The 19950-nt window shown below is 42.3% G+C and overlaps 1 protein-coding gene across 3 annotated transcripts in view; it reads right to left on the bottom strand.

Annotated features, from left to right (window-relative positions):
* Positions 1-1659: 1659 nt before the first annotated feature.
* SV2C (synaptic vesicle glycoprotein 2C) overlaps positions 1660-19950 on the bottom strand; it is a 275854-nt gene continuing 257563 nt past the window's right edge. For all 3 annotated transcript variants that reach the window (XM_081513944.1, XM_081513942.1, XM_081513943.1), the window contains 4 exons: positions 18562-18695; positions 16870-17073; positions 16208-16367; positions 1660-1961 (listed from right to left, as the gene is read on the bottom strand). In XM_081513944.1, the coding sequence (XP_081370070.1) occupies positions 1778-1961; positions 16208-16367; positions 16870-17073; positions 18562-18695 (682 nt within the window). In that variant the 3' untranslated portion in view covers positions 1660-1777. The remainder of the gene's footprint in view (positions 1962-16207; positions 16368-16869; positions 17074-18561; positions 18696-19950) is intronic.

The raw sequence follows: 19950 nt of genomic DNA, 5'->3' as shown, positions 1-19950 counted from the left end.
AGATCCCGTCTAGTCTTTACTGGTTCGCCTTCTCCCTGCCGTCCTTGTAGTTTGGGATTGAGTTTTCCTGATATTCTGGCCGGGAGCCTGTATCCCCAGGGAGTTGCCCTCTTCCTGTCAGCCCCCAGCACCAGGCGGCTGTCTGGTATAGGCCTGAATTACTTCAAGGGAGAGTCGATTAATGGCTTATGTTAATGAAAGAAGCTTTTCACAGTCTGAACTCTGCAGTCTGGAGCTCTAGGAGGATCAGGAGGAAGGGGAGAGAGAGGTGGAGTGGCCTCTGGGGTGAAGACATCTTTGAGTGGAATGACTCTTGGAAACAAAGGCTCTCCCTTCCTGGAGGCCCAGGGCCATGACCTGCTGGAAATGCCTATAATAAGTAACAAGGATAACCCTCTAACAAGACATAGGGAGTTTAAAAAAGGAATATTGTTTTAATATGGGATTTATTCCTGGTTGCTGGTCATCACTGCAAGTCGACTTGGAGGTTTCAGATTTCAAAGAAGATGAGTAAAAAGCATGGAGGAGGGCTGGCCCCAAGGGGTGAGAAGGTCACATAGCTGACACCCTGTGGGAATGTCCTGCTAACCTCTCTCTTGCAGGCCAGGAGGATTCCAGAGGTAAAGTGAGCAGCCAAAAGCCCCCAGGAGATGCAACCCTTGTCTGCCCAAGGGCTCCATGGAGCTCAGCGGGCTGCGATTTCACACAGAGGCAGCAGCCAGGAACACCTGACCGGCTCCAGCCAGGGGCACTGTTAGAAAGTCCAATGTCAACTCCCCAGGGACACTGGCCCCAAGACACTGGTCCCCTTGAGGTATCATTTGGCATTTACAAATGGCTTTAGGTGTGAATTTCTAACTCATTTTCAACTTACAACAACTTAGATGGCTGACAATCTCGAGAGAGTTTGCCTGAATGGCGGAATCAGGTGGGCAGACCCAGTTAGAAAGTGGCTTTTTCCCATTGATTGTGTTATCTGACAAGATGGATGGCAGCCGGGGGTGAGAGCAGGGTGGGGGTGAAGGCAGGCTGAAGATCTGAGTTCTGTTTGTCTGACATTCTGAACCACGTGCCACAACCACAGACATGACTAAAGGCCCCTTTCCTCGTATTTTTCAGAACTTCATCAGGCTTCCTGGCAGAAATCTTGCTCATGCAGCTCACAGATCTTTGTTGCCAACTGCAGAGCCTCAATTTTTCTTGTCAGCAGAGTCATCTTAATTGTCAAGCCTGAAAGAGCCCCACCCAGTTCAGTTTGGTGCCGCAGGGTTTTTTTTTTTTTTTTCTTTTGAAAGGCCCTGCTGTAACAGCAAGAATTGCCGGGTGTCCTTTTCTAAGTAAACAGGAAATATCACTCTGCAAAAAAAAAAAAAGAATCTCTCCCCTCAGCACAGACGCACTAATACACTGATTTATCTTTCCTGTGAATGCTGAATTAGGAGCAGGATTATTTCTTACAGCAGTCGGGTCCTCTTCTTAGCTTCTGAACCTTCAATGAGGAGGATCTCAGGAAGGCTTGACTCACAAGACACTTAAAAAATTCTGATTTCTGGAAGGCAGTAGCATCACAGTTAGGAAAGACAACAATGCATGAAAAAAAAAAACAAACCCCAAACCCTGCAAAATCACAATGAAGGGATGAGACGGTATGCATCTACATTGTAGTCACAGCAGGGGTTAGTGTTCTGGTATTTGACCACTTTTCTGGAGCCTTGAGTCAGTAGCGGGGAGTTGACCCAGGGCAGAAGGAAATACAGGATGGATGGCTTTTTTCCCATTACATCAGGACCTGGGTTCGTGTGTCAGGCAGGCGCAGCCCCACAAGTCCTCCACACACCAACACGGTGGAGGCCAGCAGGATGGGGATAGCTTTGGTGATGCTGACCAGGGAGCCAAATATCAAGTTTCCCAGGACGGCCGCTGCTTTGCATAGTGCATTCAAGAAGCCAAAGCCTGTTGCCCTGCAAAGGACAGAGACATGAACAAGGCTGAGAAAGTGTCTTCCAAGAGTCCAACTTTAGACACAAATGTCTCCTACAAGAATTTTCAATGATCTTCATGTAGACTATTTTGTATGTCCTTGTTTAACGCTCAGTCGTGTCTGACTCTTTGTGACCCATGGACTGTAGCCAGCCAGGCTCGTCTGTTTGTGGGATTTCCCAGACCAGAATACTGGAGTGGGTTGCCATTTCCTTCTGCAGGGCATCTTCCCGACCCAGGGATGGAACCCACGTCTCCAGCATTGGCAGGTGGATTCTTTACCACTGAGCCACCAGGGAAGCCCTGTATGTCCTTAGAGCAAGTAATCAAATATCTGTCAGCACATCTGGAAGCAGAGAACCCCAGCTGCTGCTATTGGTCCTTCAGCCCTCTGTTCACTTTCTTGCCATCTCAACTGATTCTTATTCTACCCATGAGTTTATTAGTGAACAGAGAGAGAAAGGTCATTCAGGGAGTCAGAAAAGTTTCTTCTCTCTTCCAGAACTAAATTAAAATGTATGACCATATATGTCTTTCAATTTTACTTTCTACTCCCTACTTCCTCTTAGTTTAAGTTCATTTATGATGTTTTAAATAATTATAAAGCATGGAACTTTCAGAAAAAATCAAGGATGATTTGGTTGCATTCATTTTTCTTGTACCATGGAGGTGAACTATTATGACTTCATCTCAAATGTTTTTGGTAGCAAGTAGAAACTGATCCCTGAGCTTGGTGGCCTCAAATGAGACACATTTCTTGCACCCTCATCAGATTTCTAGGTGGATAATCAAGCCCAAGACAGAGGAAAATCAGATCGAAGGCCCATAGAAAATCTTGCTTAACTCTGCTGACATATAATATGTGCAGGTGGTATATAAAGAAGACACATCCCATTTCTTAAGACATTCTCCAGAAAAGAAAGCTTTTACTACCTTTATGGATGTTGAATATAATTTTACTGTGGTCTTCTAGGCAAGAAATTTCATCTTGTTCATTAGAGTACCGATACTGCTGACATCATGAGATAATACGGATTTCCTCTGCCTTTTTTTTTTTGCCTGTCACTGGGTATACATGTGTAATAAAGGCACATTGAATGCAGGGTAACTGCTGGATACATTTTTTCCCCTCTAGAGAGAAATGCATTTTATATGCTGTAAAATGCAGTACTTAGTACACATCTTTCTTTGACTGATTTGTAAATTTGTTAAGTGTAGGTTTTCCTTTGGCTAGTCATGACAACTACTTATCATGACTTATGCTATTCCAAGGGATACTTTCTACGATGTGTAGATATTTACTATGGGGATTATACAGCCATCCCCCTTCCCAAGGTCCAAGGGATACTTTCTACGATGTGTAGATATTTACTATGGGAATTATACAGCCATCCCCCTTCCCACGTCATAGGAAAGGGAAGAGTGCTCCTCTTGTGCTGAAGGAACCAAGCCATTCATTTTGCTGGTTAGAACAGACCTACAAAGAGCAGCAAGCGCTACCTTTCTTTTTCGGCCAAAACACCTAGAAAGCCGAGTAAGCGGCCTCTGCAGTGTCGCAAAGTCACCAACTGTGTGGATCTTGGAAGGGGTGTAACAGAATCTCTGACGGAGGAAAACAGGAACTTCTCGAGGAGAGGGTAAGCTCATTGTGTACTCTTCTTTTCCTTTTAGGTTTGTTTTTAAAGAAAGAGACTAGCAATAGCAGCAACCACCAGAGAGATAAAGAGATCTAATATACTGATAACTATTTTCAAATGAAATTGCTTGAGGTTACATGTTGGGTACCACAGAATACTTAAGTAGAATGACACCATCATCTTCAGGTTTCCCTAGCTCCATGGAGATGCCACGAGGCCAAACTGCCTTTTTTTTTTTTTAATTAAAAGATTTTTTTGAGCAGTTTTAGAGCTCCAAAAATTGAGAGAAAAAAAGAATTTCCATATCATCCCTCGCCTCGCACCCCTACTGTTAACATCTTAGTGTGGTTAATTCTTTATAATTCATGAGTACATGCATGCTCAGTTGCTCAGTTGTGTCCTATTCCACGTGACCCCATGGAGGAGTCCACCAGGCTCCTCTGTCCATGGAATTTTCTAGGCAAGAATACTGGATTGGGTTACCATGCCCTCCTCCAGGGGATCTTCCCAAACCAGGTATCGAACCCATGTCTCCTGTATGTCCTGCATTGGCAGGTGGACTCTTCACCACTGAGCCACCTTGGAAGCCCCTTGTTACAACTGATGAGCCAAAATTAATATATTATTATGAATTAAAGTCTATAGTTTACATTAGAGTCCACTGTGTTGTATATTTTATGGGCTTTGACAAATGTATACTGACATGTACCCACCATTACAGCATCTTACAGGATAACAGTTGCAATGCCCTAAAAATCTTGGCAACCTCTGATCCTTTTCCTATCTCCATAGTTCTGTCTTTTCCAGAATGTCATATAATTCAAATTATATAGTATGCAGCCTTTTCAGATTAGCTTCTTCCACTTAAAAAAAAACAAAACAAAACTACATGTTAGTTTCTAGGTTCTAGAAGTATAAATCACCCAGGACACCTTACGGTAGTGAGATAGGCTGTATTGTTCTGAGGGAAATGGCTGGTGTGTATGTTGCTGACAAGTGAACGGGGAGTATGAAGAAGTCTCTTGATGCTAAAACTGCAGAGTGAGCCAGGGAGAATCTACATTGGGGCTAAAATAACCACATTTTGCCAAGCTATCAAACTCTGGCACAACACAGAACGTGGTATAAAATACAGGCAGCTATCTCCTTTTATTACTGAAACTATATCAGAGGAATAGATGACTTCCTGAGATCTCAGAGGAGCACCGAGAGACAAGTGTCAGGAGCATTCGGCATCTGAAGCCTCTAAAAGAGATGGTCAAATTCTTATCTCCTAAGAACCTTCGGCTTCCATTTATCAAGCAGAGGCAGTTGTTTAGATAACAATCTGGTGTGGCTACAAAGCACACAGCCTCCTTAAACTAGTGTTGCCATTCCAGAAAACATCACTGTGTGAGATACAGATAAGTTATTTCTTCAAATACTTGAAGCTGGAGGGTGTGATTTTCTACACACAGCAGACACAGCTGTATTAGAAAAATCATTCTCAAAGTGGCTCTTCCCTGGGATTATCTGTGTATAAGTAAACAAGCTTTTTACTAGTTCATTTGTTTCCTTGTTCTTATTTAAAGGAAGCATGAGCTTCCACAAACACCCCAAGCACAAGTCACCTTGTGCTCAAGTCCTTGGAGGGTGGTGTTATGTAGTTAGAATAGGGAAAAAGTGTCCCAAATAGTGGTGGAAAGACAAAGAAAGGAAAAAGCCCATGAAAATAGAACAAAGGAAGTTCCGAGGACCAGAGTGAGAACTTCAGGTGAAGCAAACAGCCCTCCTGGCTAGCTCAATTTACATAGGGCAGGCTCAGGGGGAGGAGGAAAAACATATAAAAAGAGGAGCCAAAATTGAGCCTCTGGCTTCTCTTCTCTTTGCCTCTTTTGGGTAGGCCCGCCCTCACGCCTCAAGGATGTATTTTCCTTTGCTTGCCAAATAAAACTGAGTCGGATATGACTGCAATTCTTCCAGAAATACCTGCACTTTTGAATTGGTTTTGATTTACTCTTATGTACTAATGGAACCTACAAAAGCAAAACATCCACTCTACCTCTCCAACAAATGGTTTTCATTTCTGAATTCCCTTTAGTATGCGTCCAATCATATCCATATTTTTTGCAAATCACAGGATTTCTATAGCTTTCCTTTTCTGCTTTCCCCCAATCATTCATAAAGCTGCTTGTCCCAGGTTTTGTTTAAAATGAAATGATTTAGCACAGAACCATTATTTCTGTAACCATAACACTGTATAATTAGAGCTTTCCAAATTTAGGGGAACATAAACGAGATTGCGATGAACACCTTTACATACATGAGTGCGTGCTAAGTAGCTTCAGTCATGTCCGACTCTTTGTGACCCTATAGACTGTAGCCTGTCAGGCTCCTCTGTCCATGGGATTCTCTAGGCAAGTATACTGGAGTGGGTTTCCACTTCCTTCTCCAGGGATTGAACCCGTGTCTCTTACATCTCCTGCCTCAGCAGGCGGGTTCTTTACCACTAGTGCCACCTGGGAAGCCCCTTCACATACAGGATCTTCTTTGTTTGGACGTGTTCAGTAGGAAGTATCACACAGTACAACACAGCCGAGAGAACACATTCATGAGATGGTGTGGGGAGACTGAGGACAAGGCACACCATGGTCCTCAGGGGAGGCCACTCCAAAGGCTTTGCAGAGTCTCTTCTCTCACCCTCTCCTTGCACCTGCTGTCTTATTTTATGCTGCTTTGCACAGCTCATTTTCACTAGAGGCAATACGTTTCTCATCTAATGTGCATCATTTCCTTTCCTTTCAGCTATTAGCTGGACTCTGGGCAGCCGTGAAAGCTCTCCCTGCTGGACTGGTCTCCTTCCTGTTCCCCTCCTAAACCTCAGGGCTCTCCCTTTGGGGTTTAGCCTTATTTAGGTCCTGGCTACATCTCTAGGGTGGGGCTGTGGAGCCTTTTACATTGACTCATCACAACTTCTTTCAGGACTGGCACAAGGATGCAAAGGATGCTTGTGAAATGAACTAAGGAATTTTCTGATATCTTTAAAATACACTGGAAGTATATTTCTGTAATGGGAATTAAAAAAAACTGAAGTAAAGTTAATTTACAATGTTGTGTTAGTTTTTGGTGTACAACAAAGTGATTCAGTTTTATATATATGCATGTGCGTATGAGCATATACATACACACACACATATTCTTTTCCATTATGGTTTACTACAGGATACTGAGTATAACTCCCTGTGTGATTCATCAGGACTTTGTTGTTTATTTTACATGTAGTAGTTTGAATCTACTGGGCTTCTTCGGTGGCTCAGACAGTAAAGAATCTGCCTGCAATGCAGGAGATCTTGGTTCAATCCCTGGGTTGGGAAGATCCCCTGGAGGAGGGAATGGCAACCCATTCCAGTATTCTTGCCTGGAGAGTTCCACAGGCAGAGGAGCCTGGTGGGCTACAGTCCATGGGGTCGCATAGAGTTGGACACGACTGAGCAACTAACACACTTATATCTACTAATCCCAAATGGGCATTTTAGTGGATATTAGTTGGTCCATGTTTGTTTATTGATGCCAGACTATCACCTTGCTTTTGCAGAAGAAAAAAACCCAAGTTTCACATTCTGAAATCAGGAAAGACTGAATTCAACTGCTTTCTGGTTTTCAAAGGAAGAAAAAATTTGTCTCATCTAAGCAGTAAGTGTAGGTGTGTGGTGTGTATATGTGTCCTCCTTAACTTAGAAGATGCCATCCAGCATCATGGCAAGCAGGTCCTTCCTTACAAACAAGTGGAGGACTTCCCTGCAGCTGTGAGCTTGTAGAAATCCCTGGGCCCAAAGTGGGCCTCCATCTCCCTCCCAGCCTACAACTACCAAGGGTTATACTATTGCTTGTTCCTGTTTAAATGCAAACATATTCACGGACAGTTCATAATGGAAGCCTTTGTGTCTTATCATTTATCTGATAAACCTCAGCTAGGAAGTGAGCCCCTGGGCCAGGGTAAATAATGACAGAATGAAAGTGAGCCCTGGGAGGCAACCTGGAGTTCATCTAAGGCCATAGTTGATGGACACGTCTGTACACCCCCAAATATCAGGTAAGCTTCTTAGAAACTGATCCCCAGAGCCCCACCCAGACCTAATGGGAGGTCAGGTATATGGGTGCTGAGAGCCACAGCAGACAGTCATACATCTGGGTTGTAACACAGACACTCCCAAAAAAGTTATTGAGTAAATAAACGAACAATATTAAAATTCATACTGGGATGGATAGACATATTTTTCTTATTCTTCCTATTAAATATAGCTAAAAGTCCTCAATGTTATAAAACAAACCTAAGACGACTCTGGAAGATAAAAGAAAAATGGCAGTGCTGCTACAGACCTGGGTAATGGTGGGTTCCTGCATTTTCTTTTTGCTTCATAGATCTGAGACTTGGAACTTAAGAAGCTGGCAAAAGGAAATACCAACAGGTACAGATTTAAGTAACAACCGAACCCAAGCCTGCTGTCTCTACCCAAAGGGCCAGGATACAGGCATCCTAGCAAGACAGAAAATATTTAGATGATAACCTCTCTTCTCCAACCAGGACTTCCCTGGTGGCTCAGAGGTTAAAGTGTCTGCCTCCAATGGGGGAGACCTGGGTTCGATCCCTGGGTCGGGAAGATCCCCTGGAGAAGGAAATGGCAAACCACTCCAGTGTTCTTGCCTGGAGAATCCCATGGACGGAGGAGCCTGGCAGGCTACAGTCCACGGGGTTGCAAAGAGTCAGACACGACTGAGAGACTTTCCTTTCCTTCTCCAACCAAATACCAGAAAAAAAATTGTAACTCAACTGCCAGCCACACCAACAAAGGTCGAGTGGAGAACCTAGACTTCCACCCTCATGCACCTATAATGAGGGGCCTCAACATCACCACTGGGGTGGTGTGGGGGGAGGCTAAGTAGGAAGCTAGGATTTTCATCCCTCCTGGCCAGTAATGAGCTTGTCTCTTCTTTCCCTCAACAGTATCAGTAATCATGAGGGGAGCCTGGACTCCCACCCCTGTGCAGCAGGAATGAGAACACCCTTTCTTGGGTGTCAGTGGAGGTTGAATGGAAACCTGGACATCTACTTCCAGGCAGTAATGGGTGGCACCCCTTCTCCTCCAAGAGAGGTGTCTGGGGAAGCCAACCAAAACTAAAGGCTTAAATAAGATCAGAAGCCTCAGAACATAATGTGAAAATTAATGCTTTCAATTGAATATTACTTGTCATCTGAATAACCAGGAAGATCTCAAATAGAAAGAGACAATAAAGAGATGTCAACATTGAGATGACAGAGATGTTAGCATTATCTGACAAAGATTTTAAAGCCATCATGATAATAAGGCTTCATTAGGCAATTATGAGGGCTTCCCTGATGGCTCTGATGGTAAAGAATCTGCCAGTAATGCAGGAGACCCGGGTTCAATCCCTGGGTATTATGAACATGCTTGAAACTCTTGAACACACTTGAAATATAGGACACATCATCAAAAAATAGAAAAAATAGAAAGTCTCAGGAAAGAAATGGAAGACATAAAGAACAATCAAACTGAAATTTTATAAATGAAAAATACAATGACCAAAATAAAACGCTTAGTGATCAGGCTCAATAGCAGAATGAAGGAGAGAAGTGAAAGAATCAGTAAATTGAAGGCAGAACAATAGAAATACAATTTAAAAAATGGAAAATAGACTTTGAAAAAGAGCATCAGGAACCTGTGGGACTATAACAAGAGATCTAATACTTATGTCACTGGAGTCCAAGAAGGAGAAGAGAAAGTATTCAAATAAATAATGGCTAACATTTGAAATAATGGCTCACAAATTTGGCAAGAGACACAAATCTACAGATCCAAGAAGCTGAAGGAATCCCAAATGTGATAACCCAAAGAAATCCACACCAAGACAAAGAAAAAAATCTTGAAAGCAGTCAGAGGAAGCACTTTACCTACAGGGAGAAACAGGTTGCTAGATTCTCCCCTCCAAAAATGTTGCACCTGTTTTTAGAATTCCCACAACAGTCTCTGAGCAGTAATTTCACCATCACCCCTTCCAGTTAACACTGAGTTTTTTTTATCAGTCTTTAAAACCTTGGCTTTTTTGTATAATAAAAGAAAATTATATATTACCATTGCTTTAATTTGAGGGCTTCCTAGTTTGCTTTAAGATGGAGCTGGTCTCCATAAAAAACTAACCATATGGTGAGAGGTTTAGAACTTTCAGCCTATCCCACCCCACCTTAGGGAGGGGAGAGAGGCTGAAGACTGAGTTCAATTACAAGTGGCCAATGATTTAATCAATCATGCTCACATAATGAACTCTTCATAAATCTAGAGAGCTTTCAGATTGGTGAATGCATCCACATGCTAGCAGGGTAGTGCACCTCCAACTCCAGGATGACGTAAGCACCTGTACTCAGGAGTCTTCTCGACCTTACCCTATGCACAGACATAGCTCATTTTACTGTATATCATTTTATTATTCTTGAAAGATACTATGTTTTTTAACAAATTGACCATTTGTGGCAACTCTGGGTCTAGCATGTCTATCAGCATCATTTTCCCAGCAGTATTTGCTCACTTCATGTCTCTGGGTCACATTTTGGTAATGTTCACCAAATATTTCCAGTACTATTATATCTGTTATGGTGATCTGTAATTGAAACTTAGCAGGACCCTGTGGGGCTCCTGAGCACTGAAGCCTTTCTGTGTCCCCCATTCCTTGTTTGTAGGGAATAGACTCCAGCCTCCATGAAGCCTCCTTGCATCCCAGGGGCAGATTCAAACTATTGCTAATCAGAGAAGGGAAGGGAGCTGAGACAAGGGAGGAGCCAAGAAACAATAGTGCATGCTTGGGGCAGGGTCCTGATTCTACCTCAAGGGATACACATAAAAATATCTTTAGGGCTTCCCAGGTATGCAGTGGTAAAGAACCCACCTGCCAATGCATGAGACGCAAGAGACTAGGGTTGGATCCCTGGGTCAGGAAGGTCCTTTGGAGTAGGAAATGGAGGAAGGTCCTTTGGAGTAGGAAATGGCAACCCATTCCAGTATCCTTGTCTGGTAAATTCCATGGACAGAGGAGCCTGGTGGGCTACAGTCCATGGGGTCGCAAAGAGTAGGACAGACTGAACACAGAGAACTAAAATCCCCAACAAATGGAAGATGTCAGCATTCTTCATTCCAGATTAAAGGACCCAGAGAAGCTCTTCAAGAAGACCACTGAGGCCAGAACTCATTAGATTACCTGAGACCAGAGAATAGATACATGTATATGTATGGCTGAGTCCCTTCACTATTCACCTGAAACTATCACAACACTGTTAAAGGGCTATACCCCAATACAAATGATTTTGGTGTTAAAAATAGAAAAAAAATAGAAAAAAGGAGTGTAGGCCCTAATCACATACTCTAATCTTATCAGCAGCCCTGCCCTTGAACTATAATAACTTGCTATAATAACTCCTCACCAAATCTCCTGGGGTTGGGACACAGTTTTCTAGGGCAAGAGTCTGTGTGTCCCTCTTTGCCAAAGCAATAAACCTATATTCTTTTCTACTTCACCCAAAATTCTGTCTTGGAGATTTGCTAAGGCACTGGTGCACAAAGGCTGAATTTTGGCATCATTATCAGAAAAAGCAAGGGGTTAGAGGCTGGCACTGAGAATTGGGGATACAGGGCTAGAGATCAAGCTCTATAAAATCTCTTGAACAACAAGATTTGATAAGCTTCCAGGTTGGTGAATGCACAGAAGTACTGGGAAAGGGGTGGAGCTGGATGAGGCATAAAGTGCTGTGTTCCTCCTGTTATTAATACCTTGCCCACTGTATACATCTGTTCTGTCTGGCGGCTCCTGAGTTGTAATCTCTTATAATAAATCAGTAAATGCAAGGATATGTTTCCTTGAGTTCTGTGAGCCATTCTGCCAAGTTATCAAACCTGAGGAGGGGGTCATGAGAACTCCAATGTGTAGCCAGTTGGTCAGATGTACAGGTGATAATCTGACTTGTGTTTGGTGTCTGAAGTGAAGGCACTCTTGTGGGAATGGAGTCTTTAACCTGTGGAATCTGATGCTATCTCCAGGTGTGTGTGTGTGCGTGGGTGCATGTGCGCGCGTGTGCGCATGTACATGCATGTGCATACTCACATGCACGCTAGTCACTCAGTCAAGTCTGATTCTTTGTGACCCCATGGACTGTAGCCTGCCAAGCTCCTCTGTCCATGGAATTCTCCAGGCAAAAATACTGGAGTGGGTTGCCATTCCCTTCTTCATGGTAGATTATATCAGAACTGAATTACATTTTAGAATATCCAGTTGGTGTCTACTGGGAATTAAAGAATTACTTGGTATTAGGAAAAAAATAGCTCCATATTTGGTGGCCCAAAAGTAAAGTATTGAGCATGGAGGGAAAAAAAAAACACAACTTTTCCTTTTAAAGTGTTTGCAGTGACTGTTCAGCTTTATTTTTTCAGGCAGGCACAGAAAAAGTGCTGCTCAATAAGTACACACAATTTTAATTTCAACATTTCCTGCCTCTTTATGAAACAATTTAGGGTAGCTTATAAAAGACAAAGGGTTTCCCTGGTGGCTCAGCACTAAAGAATCCATCTGCAATGCAGGAGCCACAGGAGATGTGGGTTTGACCCCTGGGTCAGGAAGATGCCCTGGATAAAGGCATGGCAACCCACTCCAGTATTCTTGCCTGGGAAATCCCATAGACAGAGGAGCCTGACGGGCTATAGTCCATAGGGTTGCAAAGAGTGGACACAAATTAAGTGACTTAGCATGCATGCATGCATAAAAGACAAAACTAATAATACAGGAGTACAAGAGTACAAATCAAGATGAGGAGGAGCAAAGCAAATATCTGGACCCTGGAGATGTAACACTGACACAGACACTGTCTCCTGATGCACAGCAGGGAAGGGAACGTGAGGAATTACTAACTTTTATCATATGAAGTGAAGAGACAGAGTGCCTCTCCAGAGCAGGTCCTGAAATGCCCTACAGATCCAGTGGTAAGCTCTCTAGAGACGAATGGTGCTTTCACAGTAAATGCAAATGTAACCCCTACCAAGAGTCAGAGGTATAACATCACAGATCAAGTCCATACGGCGGGTGACAAGTGTGGCTTTCAAGTGTTGCAACTTTCATAGCACTTAGACTATATCCTAAGTTATGTTCCCCGAACAGAATCATTTGCCCTGACAGGACTTGGCTATTAAATGGCTCAAGAGGCTACTTTTTAGTCTGGGGTCTGGAATCAGAGGATTCTTTTCTGATCATTAACAACAGATTCTAGAAACTGGGCAAGGAGCTAACAGTGCTAACGTTCTGGCATGAAACAATTATAGCCTCTAACCAGAAGTGTTTGTCGGGATGTATTCACCTTCTATGGGGAGAGGAAGCCAGAGGGTACCACACACAAAACACTTGGGGTTTACCTCTAACAGCTGAGCCACAGTTCAGTGGAGCTCTCCCATGAGACCCAGAGGAACGCAGCGGAGATAGAAGAGAAGGTTTTAGCCTGAAACAGCGTAGGTTGTGCCAGCTAATTCATTATGGTGCTAGCAATGCAGCTCTGGCAGATAAGTTATCTCTCCATCATTTAAGAAAGTAACTTCCTGTATGTTATCTGGTAACATAAACTTAAGTGGTGGAGAATATTTGCTAGCGGCAGCATGGTCAAAGTGAGGATCAACTTTGCCAATTTCTGAGTCCTGGTCCAGCTGCCATGCTCTGAAACGATTCCCATGTTTCACTGCTCCAGTAACTGAATGTCAGAGGAATACTATGGCAAGCTGGTGCCCCGGACAAGCAGGACTCCTCTGAAGCTGACTTTTATCACTGCCATGGCAAGCCTTCCTTAGACTGCTCACTGGTGGCCTGCAACACTTCCACCCAACCGGTCTTCCTTCTTCACTCTTTCACGGGGCTTAGGCTTGCACTGCGGCCAGACTACATCTCCCTCCCTGTTTTCTCTCATAACTTGCATTTCCTCTAACAAAATCTGTTGATGTTTAATCCCATTTTGTCCGCTGCTTCTCAGAGATCCTGAACTAATACACAGAGCAATTTCTGTCTTTATCTTGCTTGATGTTTAACCCTTCTGAGAACAGAAACACAGCAGGTCCATGTTTCTCATGGACGACCTGCCCAGTCCATGGTGTTTTGTTTTTAAGCCAGGTTCTTGCTACATGAGAGTGCTCACCCTTCATCATTCCATTCTATAGCAGAGGGATAAGGGGCTGATTCATCTAAAATAGTATCAAACTTTTATCATGCAAAATTAAAAGGTTGCAGTCTATGAAATAACTCTGCTTTAACATGGAGGGGCTTAGTTTAAATGTCTAGTTTAATCCACATCTAGGCCCAGTTTACAGAATGAGCAAGAAAGAAAGCTGCAGTCTTGATCTTGCCTTGGCAGCACTCTCGTCCAAGATCCATGACATCCATCCCAGGAGCTTGCCCACAAAAGAGAACTACTGTTGGTTAAAAGGAGGAGGGAGATGCTAGACATGGGTCACATGGTCCCTTTCAGAGCCTAAGTCATCAACAGGTTACTGATTAGAATATCTGATAAGGAGAAGTCCATCAGAGTTCCCAATGTTCTGCAGGGAGATGGATATAGGAGGACATATAGGGTTCCTGTAAGCTTGGTAATAGAAATTCATGAAGAAGAAATATAAGTTAGAGAGTCTGGGCGTGCAGCAAATGTACCCCATTGTGGCCAATAAATAAAAGGAGGGACTCAGGATCAGTTGAAAATTGATGTCTCAAATGTCTCTACACTGTCCTAGGAAAAACCCTCTTCCACTTCAAAGTCCAGAGAATCCTGACTCCATGCTCTAGCAGACAGGGCTCCACGGTGACAGAGCAGACACAAAATAAAAGGCAAAGGCCATTTGTCTTCACGTGTGGCAAATGGCAAAACAGGGCTTCTATTCTTTTCATGAATCGGCTGCTGAAGCTCCACCCCAAAGCCCTGCTGTCTAGTCCTTTTTATGATATGAAGTGCAGAGTCTGTGTGTCTCCATTTTGGGAACAGATGTGTAATTTTATTCTAATTAATGGTGATCTTTTTGTGGTCACTGGAAATGTGTTGGGCTTCCCTTCAACAGACCGGGAAGGTCAAGAGGTGTGTTCTGGAGACCTCTCTGTGTTGCCTTAATGCAGAGTTCATCTAGGCATTTGCAAACATGAGGTAAAGACCCTCTCAGGACTGATGAGGGGTCCGTAGAGGCTCTTGCAGCCGATCCCTCCCTGCTTCACTACATCTTCCTCATATCCAGCAAGCTAAGTCACGGTCACAGTTAACTCCCTTCACTGGCTTCATCGCCTGAGTAACTCCTGCTAGCAACTATATTCCCCCACATGTTCTTTTTAAAATATATGAGTAGATGTATAAAATAAATAAGCCACAAGGACATATTGCGTAACATGTGGAATATAGCCAGTATCTTCTAATAACTATAAATGGATATAACCTTTAAAAGTTGAGTCACTACGTTGTACATCTGAAACTTATATATATTGAACATCAACTATACCTCAAAAAAAAAAAAAAATCAGGTTTAAAAAAAAAAAAACTTAAGAGCTTCCTTGGTGGCTCAGTGGTAAAGAATCCACCTACCAATGCAGGAAACATGGGTTCAGTCCCTGATCCGGGAAGATCCCATGTGCATCGAAGCAACTAAGCCCAGGTGCCACAACTGTTGAGCCTGTGCTTGAGAGCCCGGGAACTGTGGCTACTAAGCCCACGTGCTGCAATACTGAAGCCTGCGTGCCCTAGAGCCCATGTTGCCCAACAAGAGAAGCCTCCACAATGAGAAGCCCATGCACTGCAACTAGAGAGGAGCCCCCACTGCCCGTAACTAGAGAGTGCCCCCAACCCCCTAACTAGAGAAAAGCCTGTGCACCAACAAAGACCCAGCACAGCCAAGATAAATAAAAATTAAAAAAATCTTCAAAGTGTTACTTCAATGTGTTATTAATGTCTAATAAATTAAATACTCATGTATACTCAAAAGCCTTCACAGTTTCTAGACAAACCTGATTTTCCCATACCACATTATAGTTAAATGCAATTATAATATTTAGTATATATATTTAATGCTAATACTGAATATATGTTTAACTATATAATACACATATTACATATAGTTAATGTGTATTTTTATTGCTATAAAAATATCTAGCTGTAAATAAAATCTAGCTGTAAAGATCTGGGAACAATTTCCATTGTAACTATTCCAACGTAATATTTAGCACTGAATTCATGACTATCCCGTCTCAGCAATCATCATGAATCTCCAGGAATGTTTTCAAATTGTGAAACTAATCAACAAACTGTTTTCAAAGTAATAACATTTTTATGATACTGAGTGTAATAGTCAATGAAGAAGAAATCATGTTTGGCCTTATTAAAAAAAATGAATAAATGAAAGATATGAATAGAACCTACAACTTCATAAGCCAGATTTTTTTTGTTTGGAATTTCGCTTTGGGGAGGAAATGACAATTTGGCTGATTTTCATTGGTCCCATGTGGCTCAGAGCACCTCTTGCTGGAGGCCCATTTCAACATACCTCCGATCTGTAGGGTACAGCTCCACGGTGACCACATCAAGAGAGTTCCAGGCCGAGATGGTCAACCCATTGTACAGACACAGCATGCCTATCATCATGGATTCGCTGGTGCCAAACCAAAGGAAGAAACAACTGATCCCCGAAAGCACCATAGAGCCACCTGCCAACGTAGCAGACAAAAGGTGGGGGTGTTTTCTGTCATCTCAGTAGAGCAAGGATCCCTGGTTCTCTGAGATCTCACAGCAAAACTGAATCCCAAGAGGAAACTGCAGCCTGGGTTCATAAGGCTCAGCTACCGGTGCATTTATCTGTATATAAGCTTTACCTCTCAACTACCTTCTGAACACAGCAAGCATGAAATACACATCACCAATTACTCAGCTACCTAAGTAGAAAAATAGACATTAGTCACATATAATTAGTTTTTCAGTCTGTTAACTCACAGAAGCGGTTCAAATGAGATGTAATTAGACATATATATATATATATATATATATTTTTTTTTTTTTTTACTAAAATGTAGTCTTAATGAAAGGTCTTAAGAGATTTCTCCTCATTTCTGTGGGATGCAAATCCTAGAGGGGTGGGAAGGATAGCAGGAGACAGGCTCCCTCTAGATTGCAAGGGCAGCTCCTATGTTTTACATGAAGCCAAGCACATACCTAGCATCGTTAAGCGCCCAATTCTGTCCATCAGGAGAGCAGACACGATGTTCCCTGGCAACACTGCCAATGTCCCCAGGAAGTTGACAAAATAAATCCAGTAGGCACTATAGTCATCATCAAAGGTAAACTGGCATCCTGTCTTGTTGTACAAAAATGTGCTGTTTTGAAATCTGCAGTTAATGAATTTATATGGCTCAAAATCTGTGGACACAAAGAAAGACAGTTCAATGCATCAGACTTGCACACCAATATGAGAAAGCTTGCCAAGAATTCAGAAAAAAAACCATGGTATTGGAAGCTCCCTGAGGGTTTCAGAGCTGGCCAAGGCACAGGGTCTAGTCAAGGACTCTGGGATACAGGGTCCCAAAGTAGCTGAAGGAAGGAATACCTTTATTGCATAAAGGAATAAATTGAGTCCAATTATCTTCTGATTTCTTACGGTTGGTCATTGCTAATGATATTGCTTGCTGACTTCTTTATGATGTTACTTTGTTTTAATTATCATGTTACATAAGGACTATCATTAGAGTACTAATAGCTTTTATACTACAATTACAAAAATAATTTGTTCCAAAATGTGCATGAATCAGCCTTACTACTGCCATTTTATAGGGCTCTGAGGCAGTGAGAAGAAATAGGACTTTCCTTAGGTCCTTGAGGTTGAATTTGCAAGTGAAGGTTTAAGTGGAGGAACCCATGGAGGAACCAGAGTCGATCTCATTGGACAGTCACCAGCATTCACTGTTGATTTTTGTCCTGAACTTGGATCTAGCCAAAAGGAGATGCAGATGATGGTGGGTTCTGCTAAAAGGTAATGAGGATCAAAACATTTATCCTCACTGATCAAAATCAGCCTAAAAAGCTGGTCTTCTGAGGTTGAATGGGTTGGAAGACAATGAGAGATCACTGTTTAAACAAACCCCAAGAACCCTGACCCCATCCTCACTTGGAGCTAGCCAGACATGGCTCCTATCTGAGCACCAAGAAGGCAGGGCTGGTAACAAAGTGGCGCTGGTCCTTCTGGTGTTGGGCTATTATTTTGACCTCATGGGACAGATGGACCAATGTGTGGGGTGATAGAGCAGGGGCTGTGCAGTCAGATGAGCCTGGGCTCATATGTCAGCTGTGACCAGCTGTACAACTGTGGCCAAATTCCTGCATTTTTTGAAGCTTCAGCTATTGTGAAAATTAAACAAAACAATGAGTGTCTGATAACCTGAGGTAGGAACCAGCATATAGTCAGTGTTCAGTCAATGTTTGTTTCCCTCCTCTTTTTCCCTGGGGTGTTTTCCAGACTCCATTAAATGGATTGAGTTAAAAGACTGTATGTGATTGAGCATGTACTGTCCATCTCTGTAGACTGTAGTTCAGGCCAGCTCAGTTAAGCTAACAGCAGATTTTGAAATCAAGACTATCAAACGACTACAGGTTAATTCTCTGCTTTAAAAATTATTCACCACAGGACTATTGCCAACTTTGAGCTCAGCCTGTTCCATCTGCATTAAATCTGACAAAAACAGTCAATACAAGCTCAGCTTTGATCCAACCTGATGGAGGGAGTTTGTTCATCTGTACTTCAAACTGCACTTCCCCCATAAGCATCTGCCCACACCTATCACCAAATAGGTATCACGTTTCTGCCAAGAACTAGGGCTGTGAAGAGGATCCAGGGTTAAGTGGCATACTTACCTGTTTTGTTAAAAACAGTTTCAATGAATGTGCAGTTCTTGAAGTAGGTGTTGACTGAAGTCACATCCTCAAAGGTGCAGGACTTAAAAACTGAATTTTTGAAAGTTATGGATTTGAACCTGATCCCTGCGAATCTGTCCAACACACACAAAAAATTCGTGTCAATGATTGTAGGGACTTCCAACTATCTTGAAGAGAGGATGGGAGAATCACTTATGTGAGGAATGATTATCTCAAGGGTCAAGAAACTCATAGCTCACAGTCATTTCCAAGAATGTTTTTCTTCTCAGCGCCAAGAGGTATTCCTAAAACCAAGCTGAATGACCATAGCTCGGCCTATTTTTGGAAATGGTAGAATGATGAAATCTGCCCTGATTCATTTTTGGGTGATGCAAGAGGGAAGGTGGAGATGATAATAGGCATAATCATTCTGACATCTTAGATGAGTTTATGGTTCAGGTATTAAGTGTTGATAAAGACCCTTGGGAGACATGTATATATATCCATCAATGTGTCTTAGTAATTTATTAAGAGACTGTGAATGTATCCTTCACCAGTCATTGAGAGGAAAATGCTTGTTTAACTGGGGAAGAAGTTAATACACCAAATACCAGTGTTATTAGGGCAGAAAGGGACCAATCCTCCTAGCCAAGGAAGATGACTTAAAAGTAATTCACTATCGAGATTTTAAAAATTGTCCTCACTCTAATGCCAGACTGCATTTGTCAGCTCAGAATGCATTAAGTGCCTATGAGAGCAACCGCCTTAAAAAATTCACCCCCTACTCTAGGAGTTCAGAGTAAAATCACCTAAGCCATAAATCTATCTACAGAAGGAGGGTAAATCACGGCACATTTTAAGAAGATCACTAATTTTCTGAAATGAAACTGCATTTGGAAAAGGGGAAACTATTATTATTATTTTTTAGTGGATGCTATCTGCATAGAATACACATGGAGAACAATTCAATATGTTCAAAAAGGAAAAAATACGTCTTTTCCCTCTCATCCTCAAGCTATCCAGTTCTTTTTCCCAGAGAGGACCACTGTTGTCATTTTCTTGCATGCTTTTTCGGGAGCACTCTGCATAGAGGGTGCTAGCAAAGAAGACGCTATTCTATACTTTGCTTTGTTCTCCTCACAGTCTACTTCAGAGGTCATTCCTTATCAGTACATAAAGAATTGCCATTTTAGAATGCTGAATAGGAAAATTATTCTTAAAAAATGAGTTAGCTAGTGGTATTTCAAATTTCCATGAAAGACAAAAAAATTTTTTTCTATCACCTTCTAAAATAAACATATAGGCTTTACAAGGATTTTAATATGATTAAAATTATTAATCATTATATTGCCAAAGTAAAAAATTTCTCCATGATTGACCAGCTTAGAA

Source organism: Giraffa tippelskirchi, chromosome 7, assembly GCF_054371585.1.
Source record: "Giraffa tippelskirchi isolate mGirTip1 chromosome 7, T2T-mGirTip1v1.2.pri, whole genome shotgun sequence".
In the NCBI taxonomy this organism is placed as follows: Eukaryota; Metazoa; Chordata; class Mammalia; order Artiodactyla; family Giraffidae; genus Giraffa; species Giraffa tippelskirchi.
The sequence above is the reverse complement of the archived record's forward strand: the minus strand, read 5'-3'. Positions and strand labels throughout refer to the sequence as shown.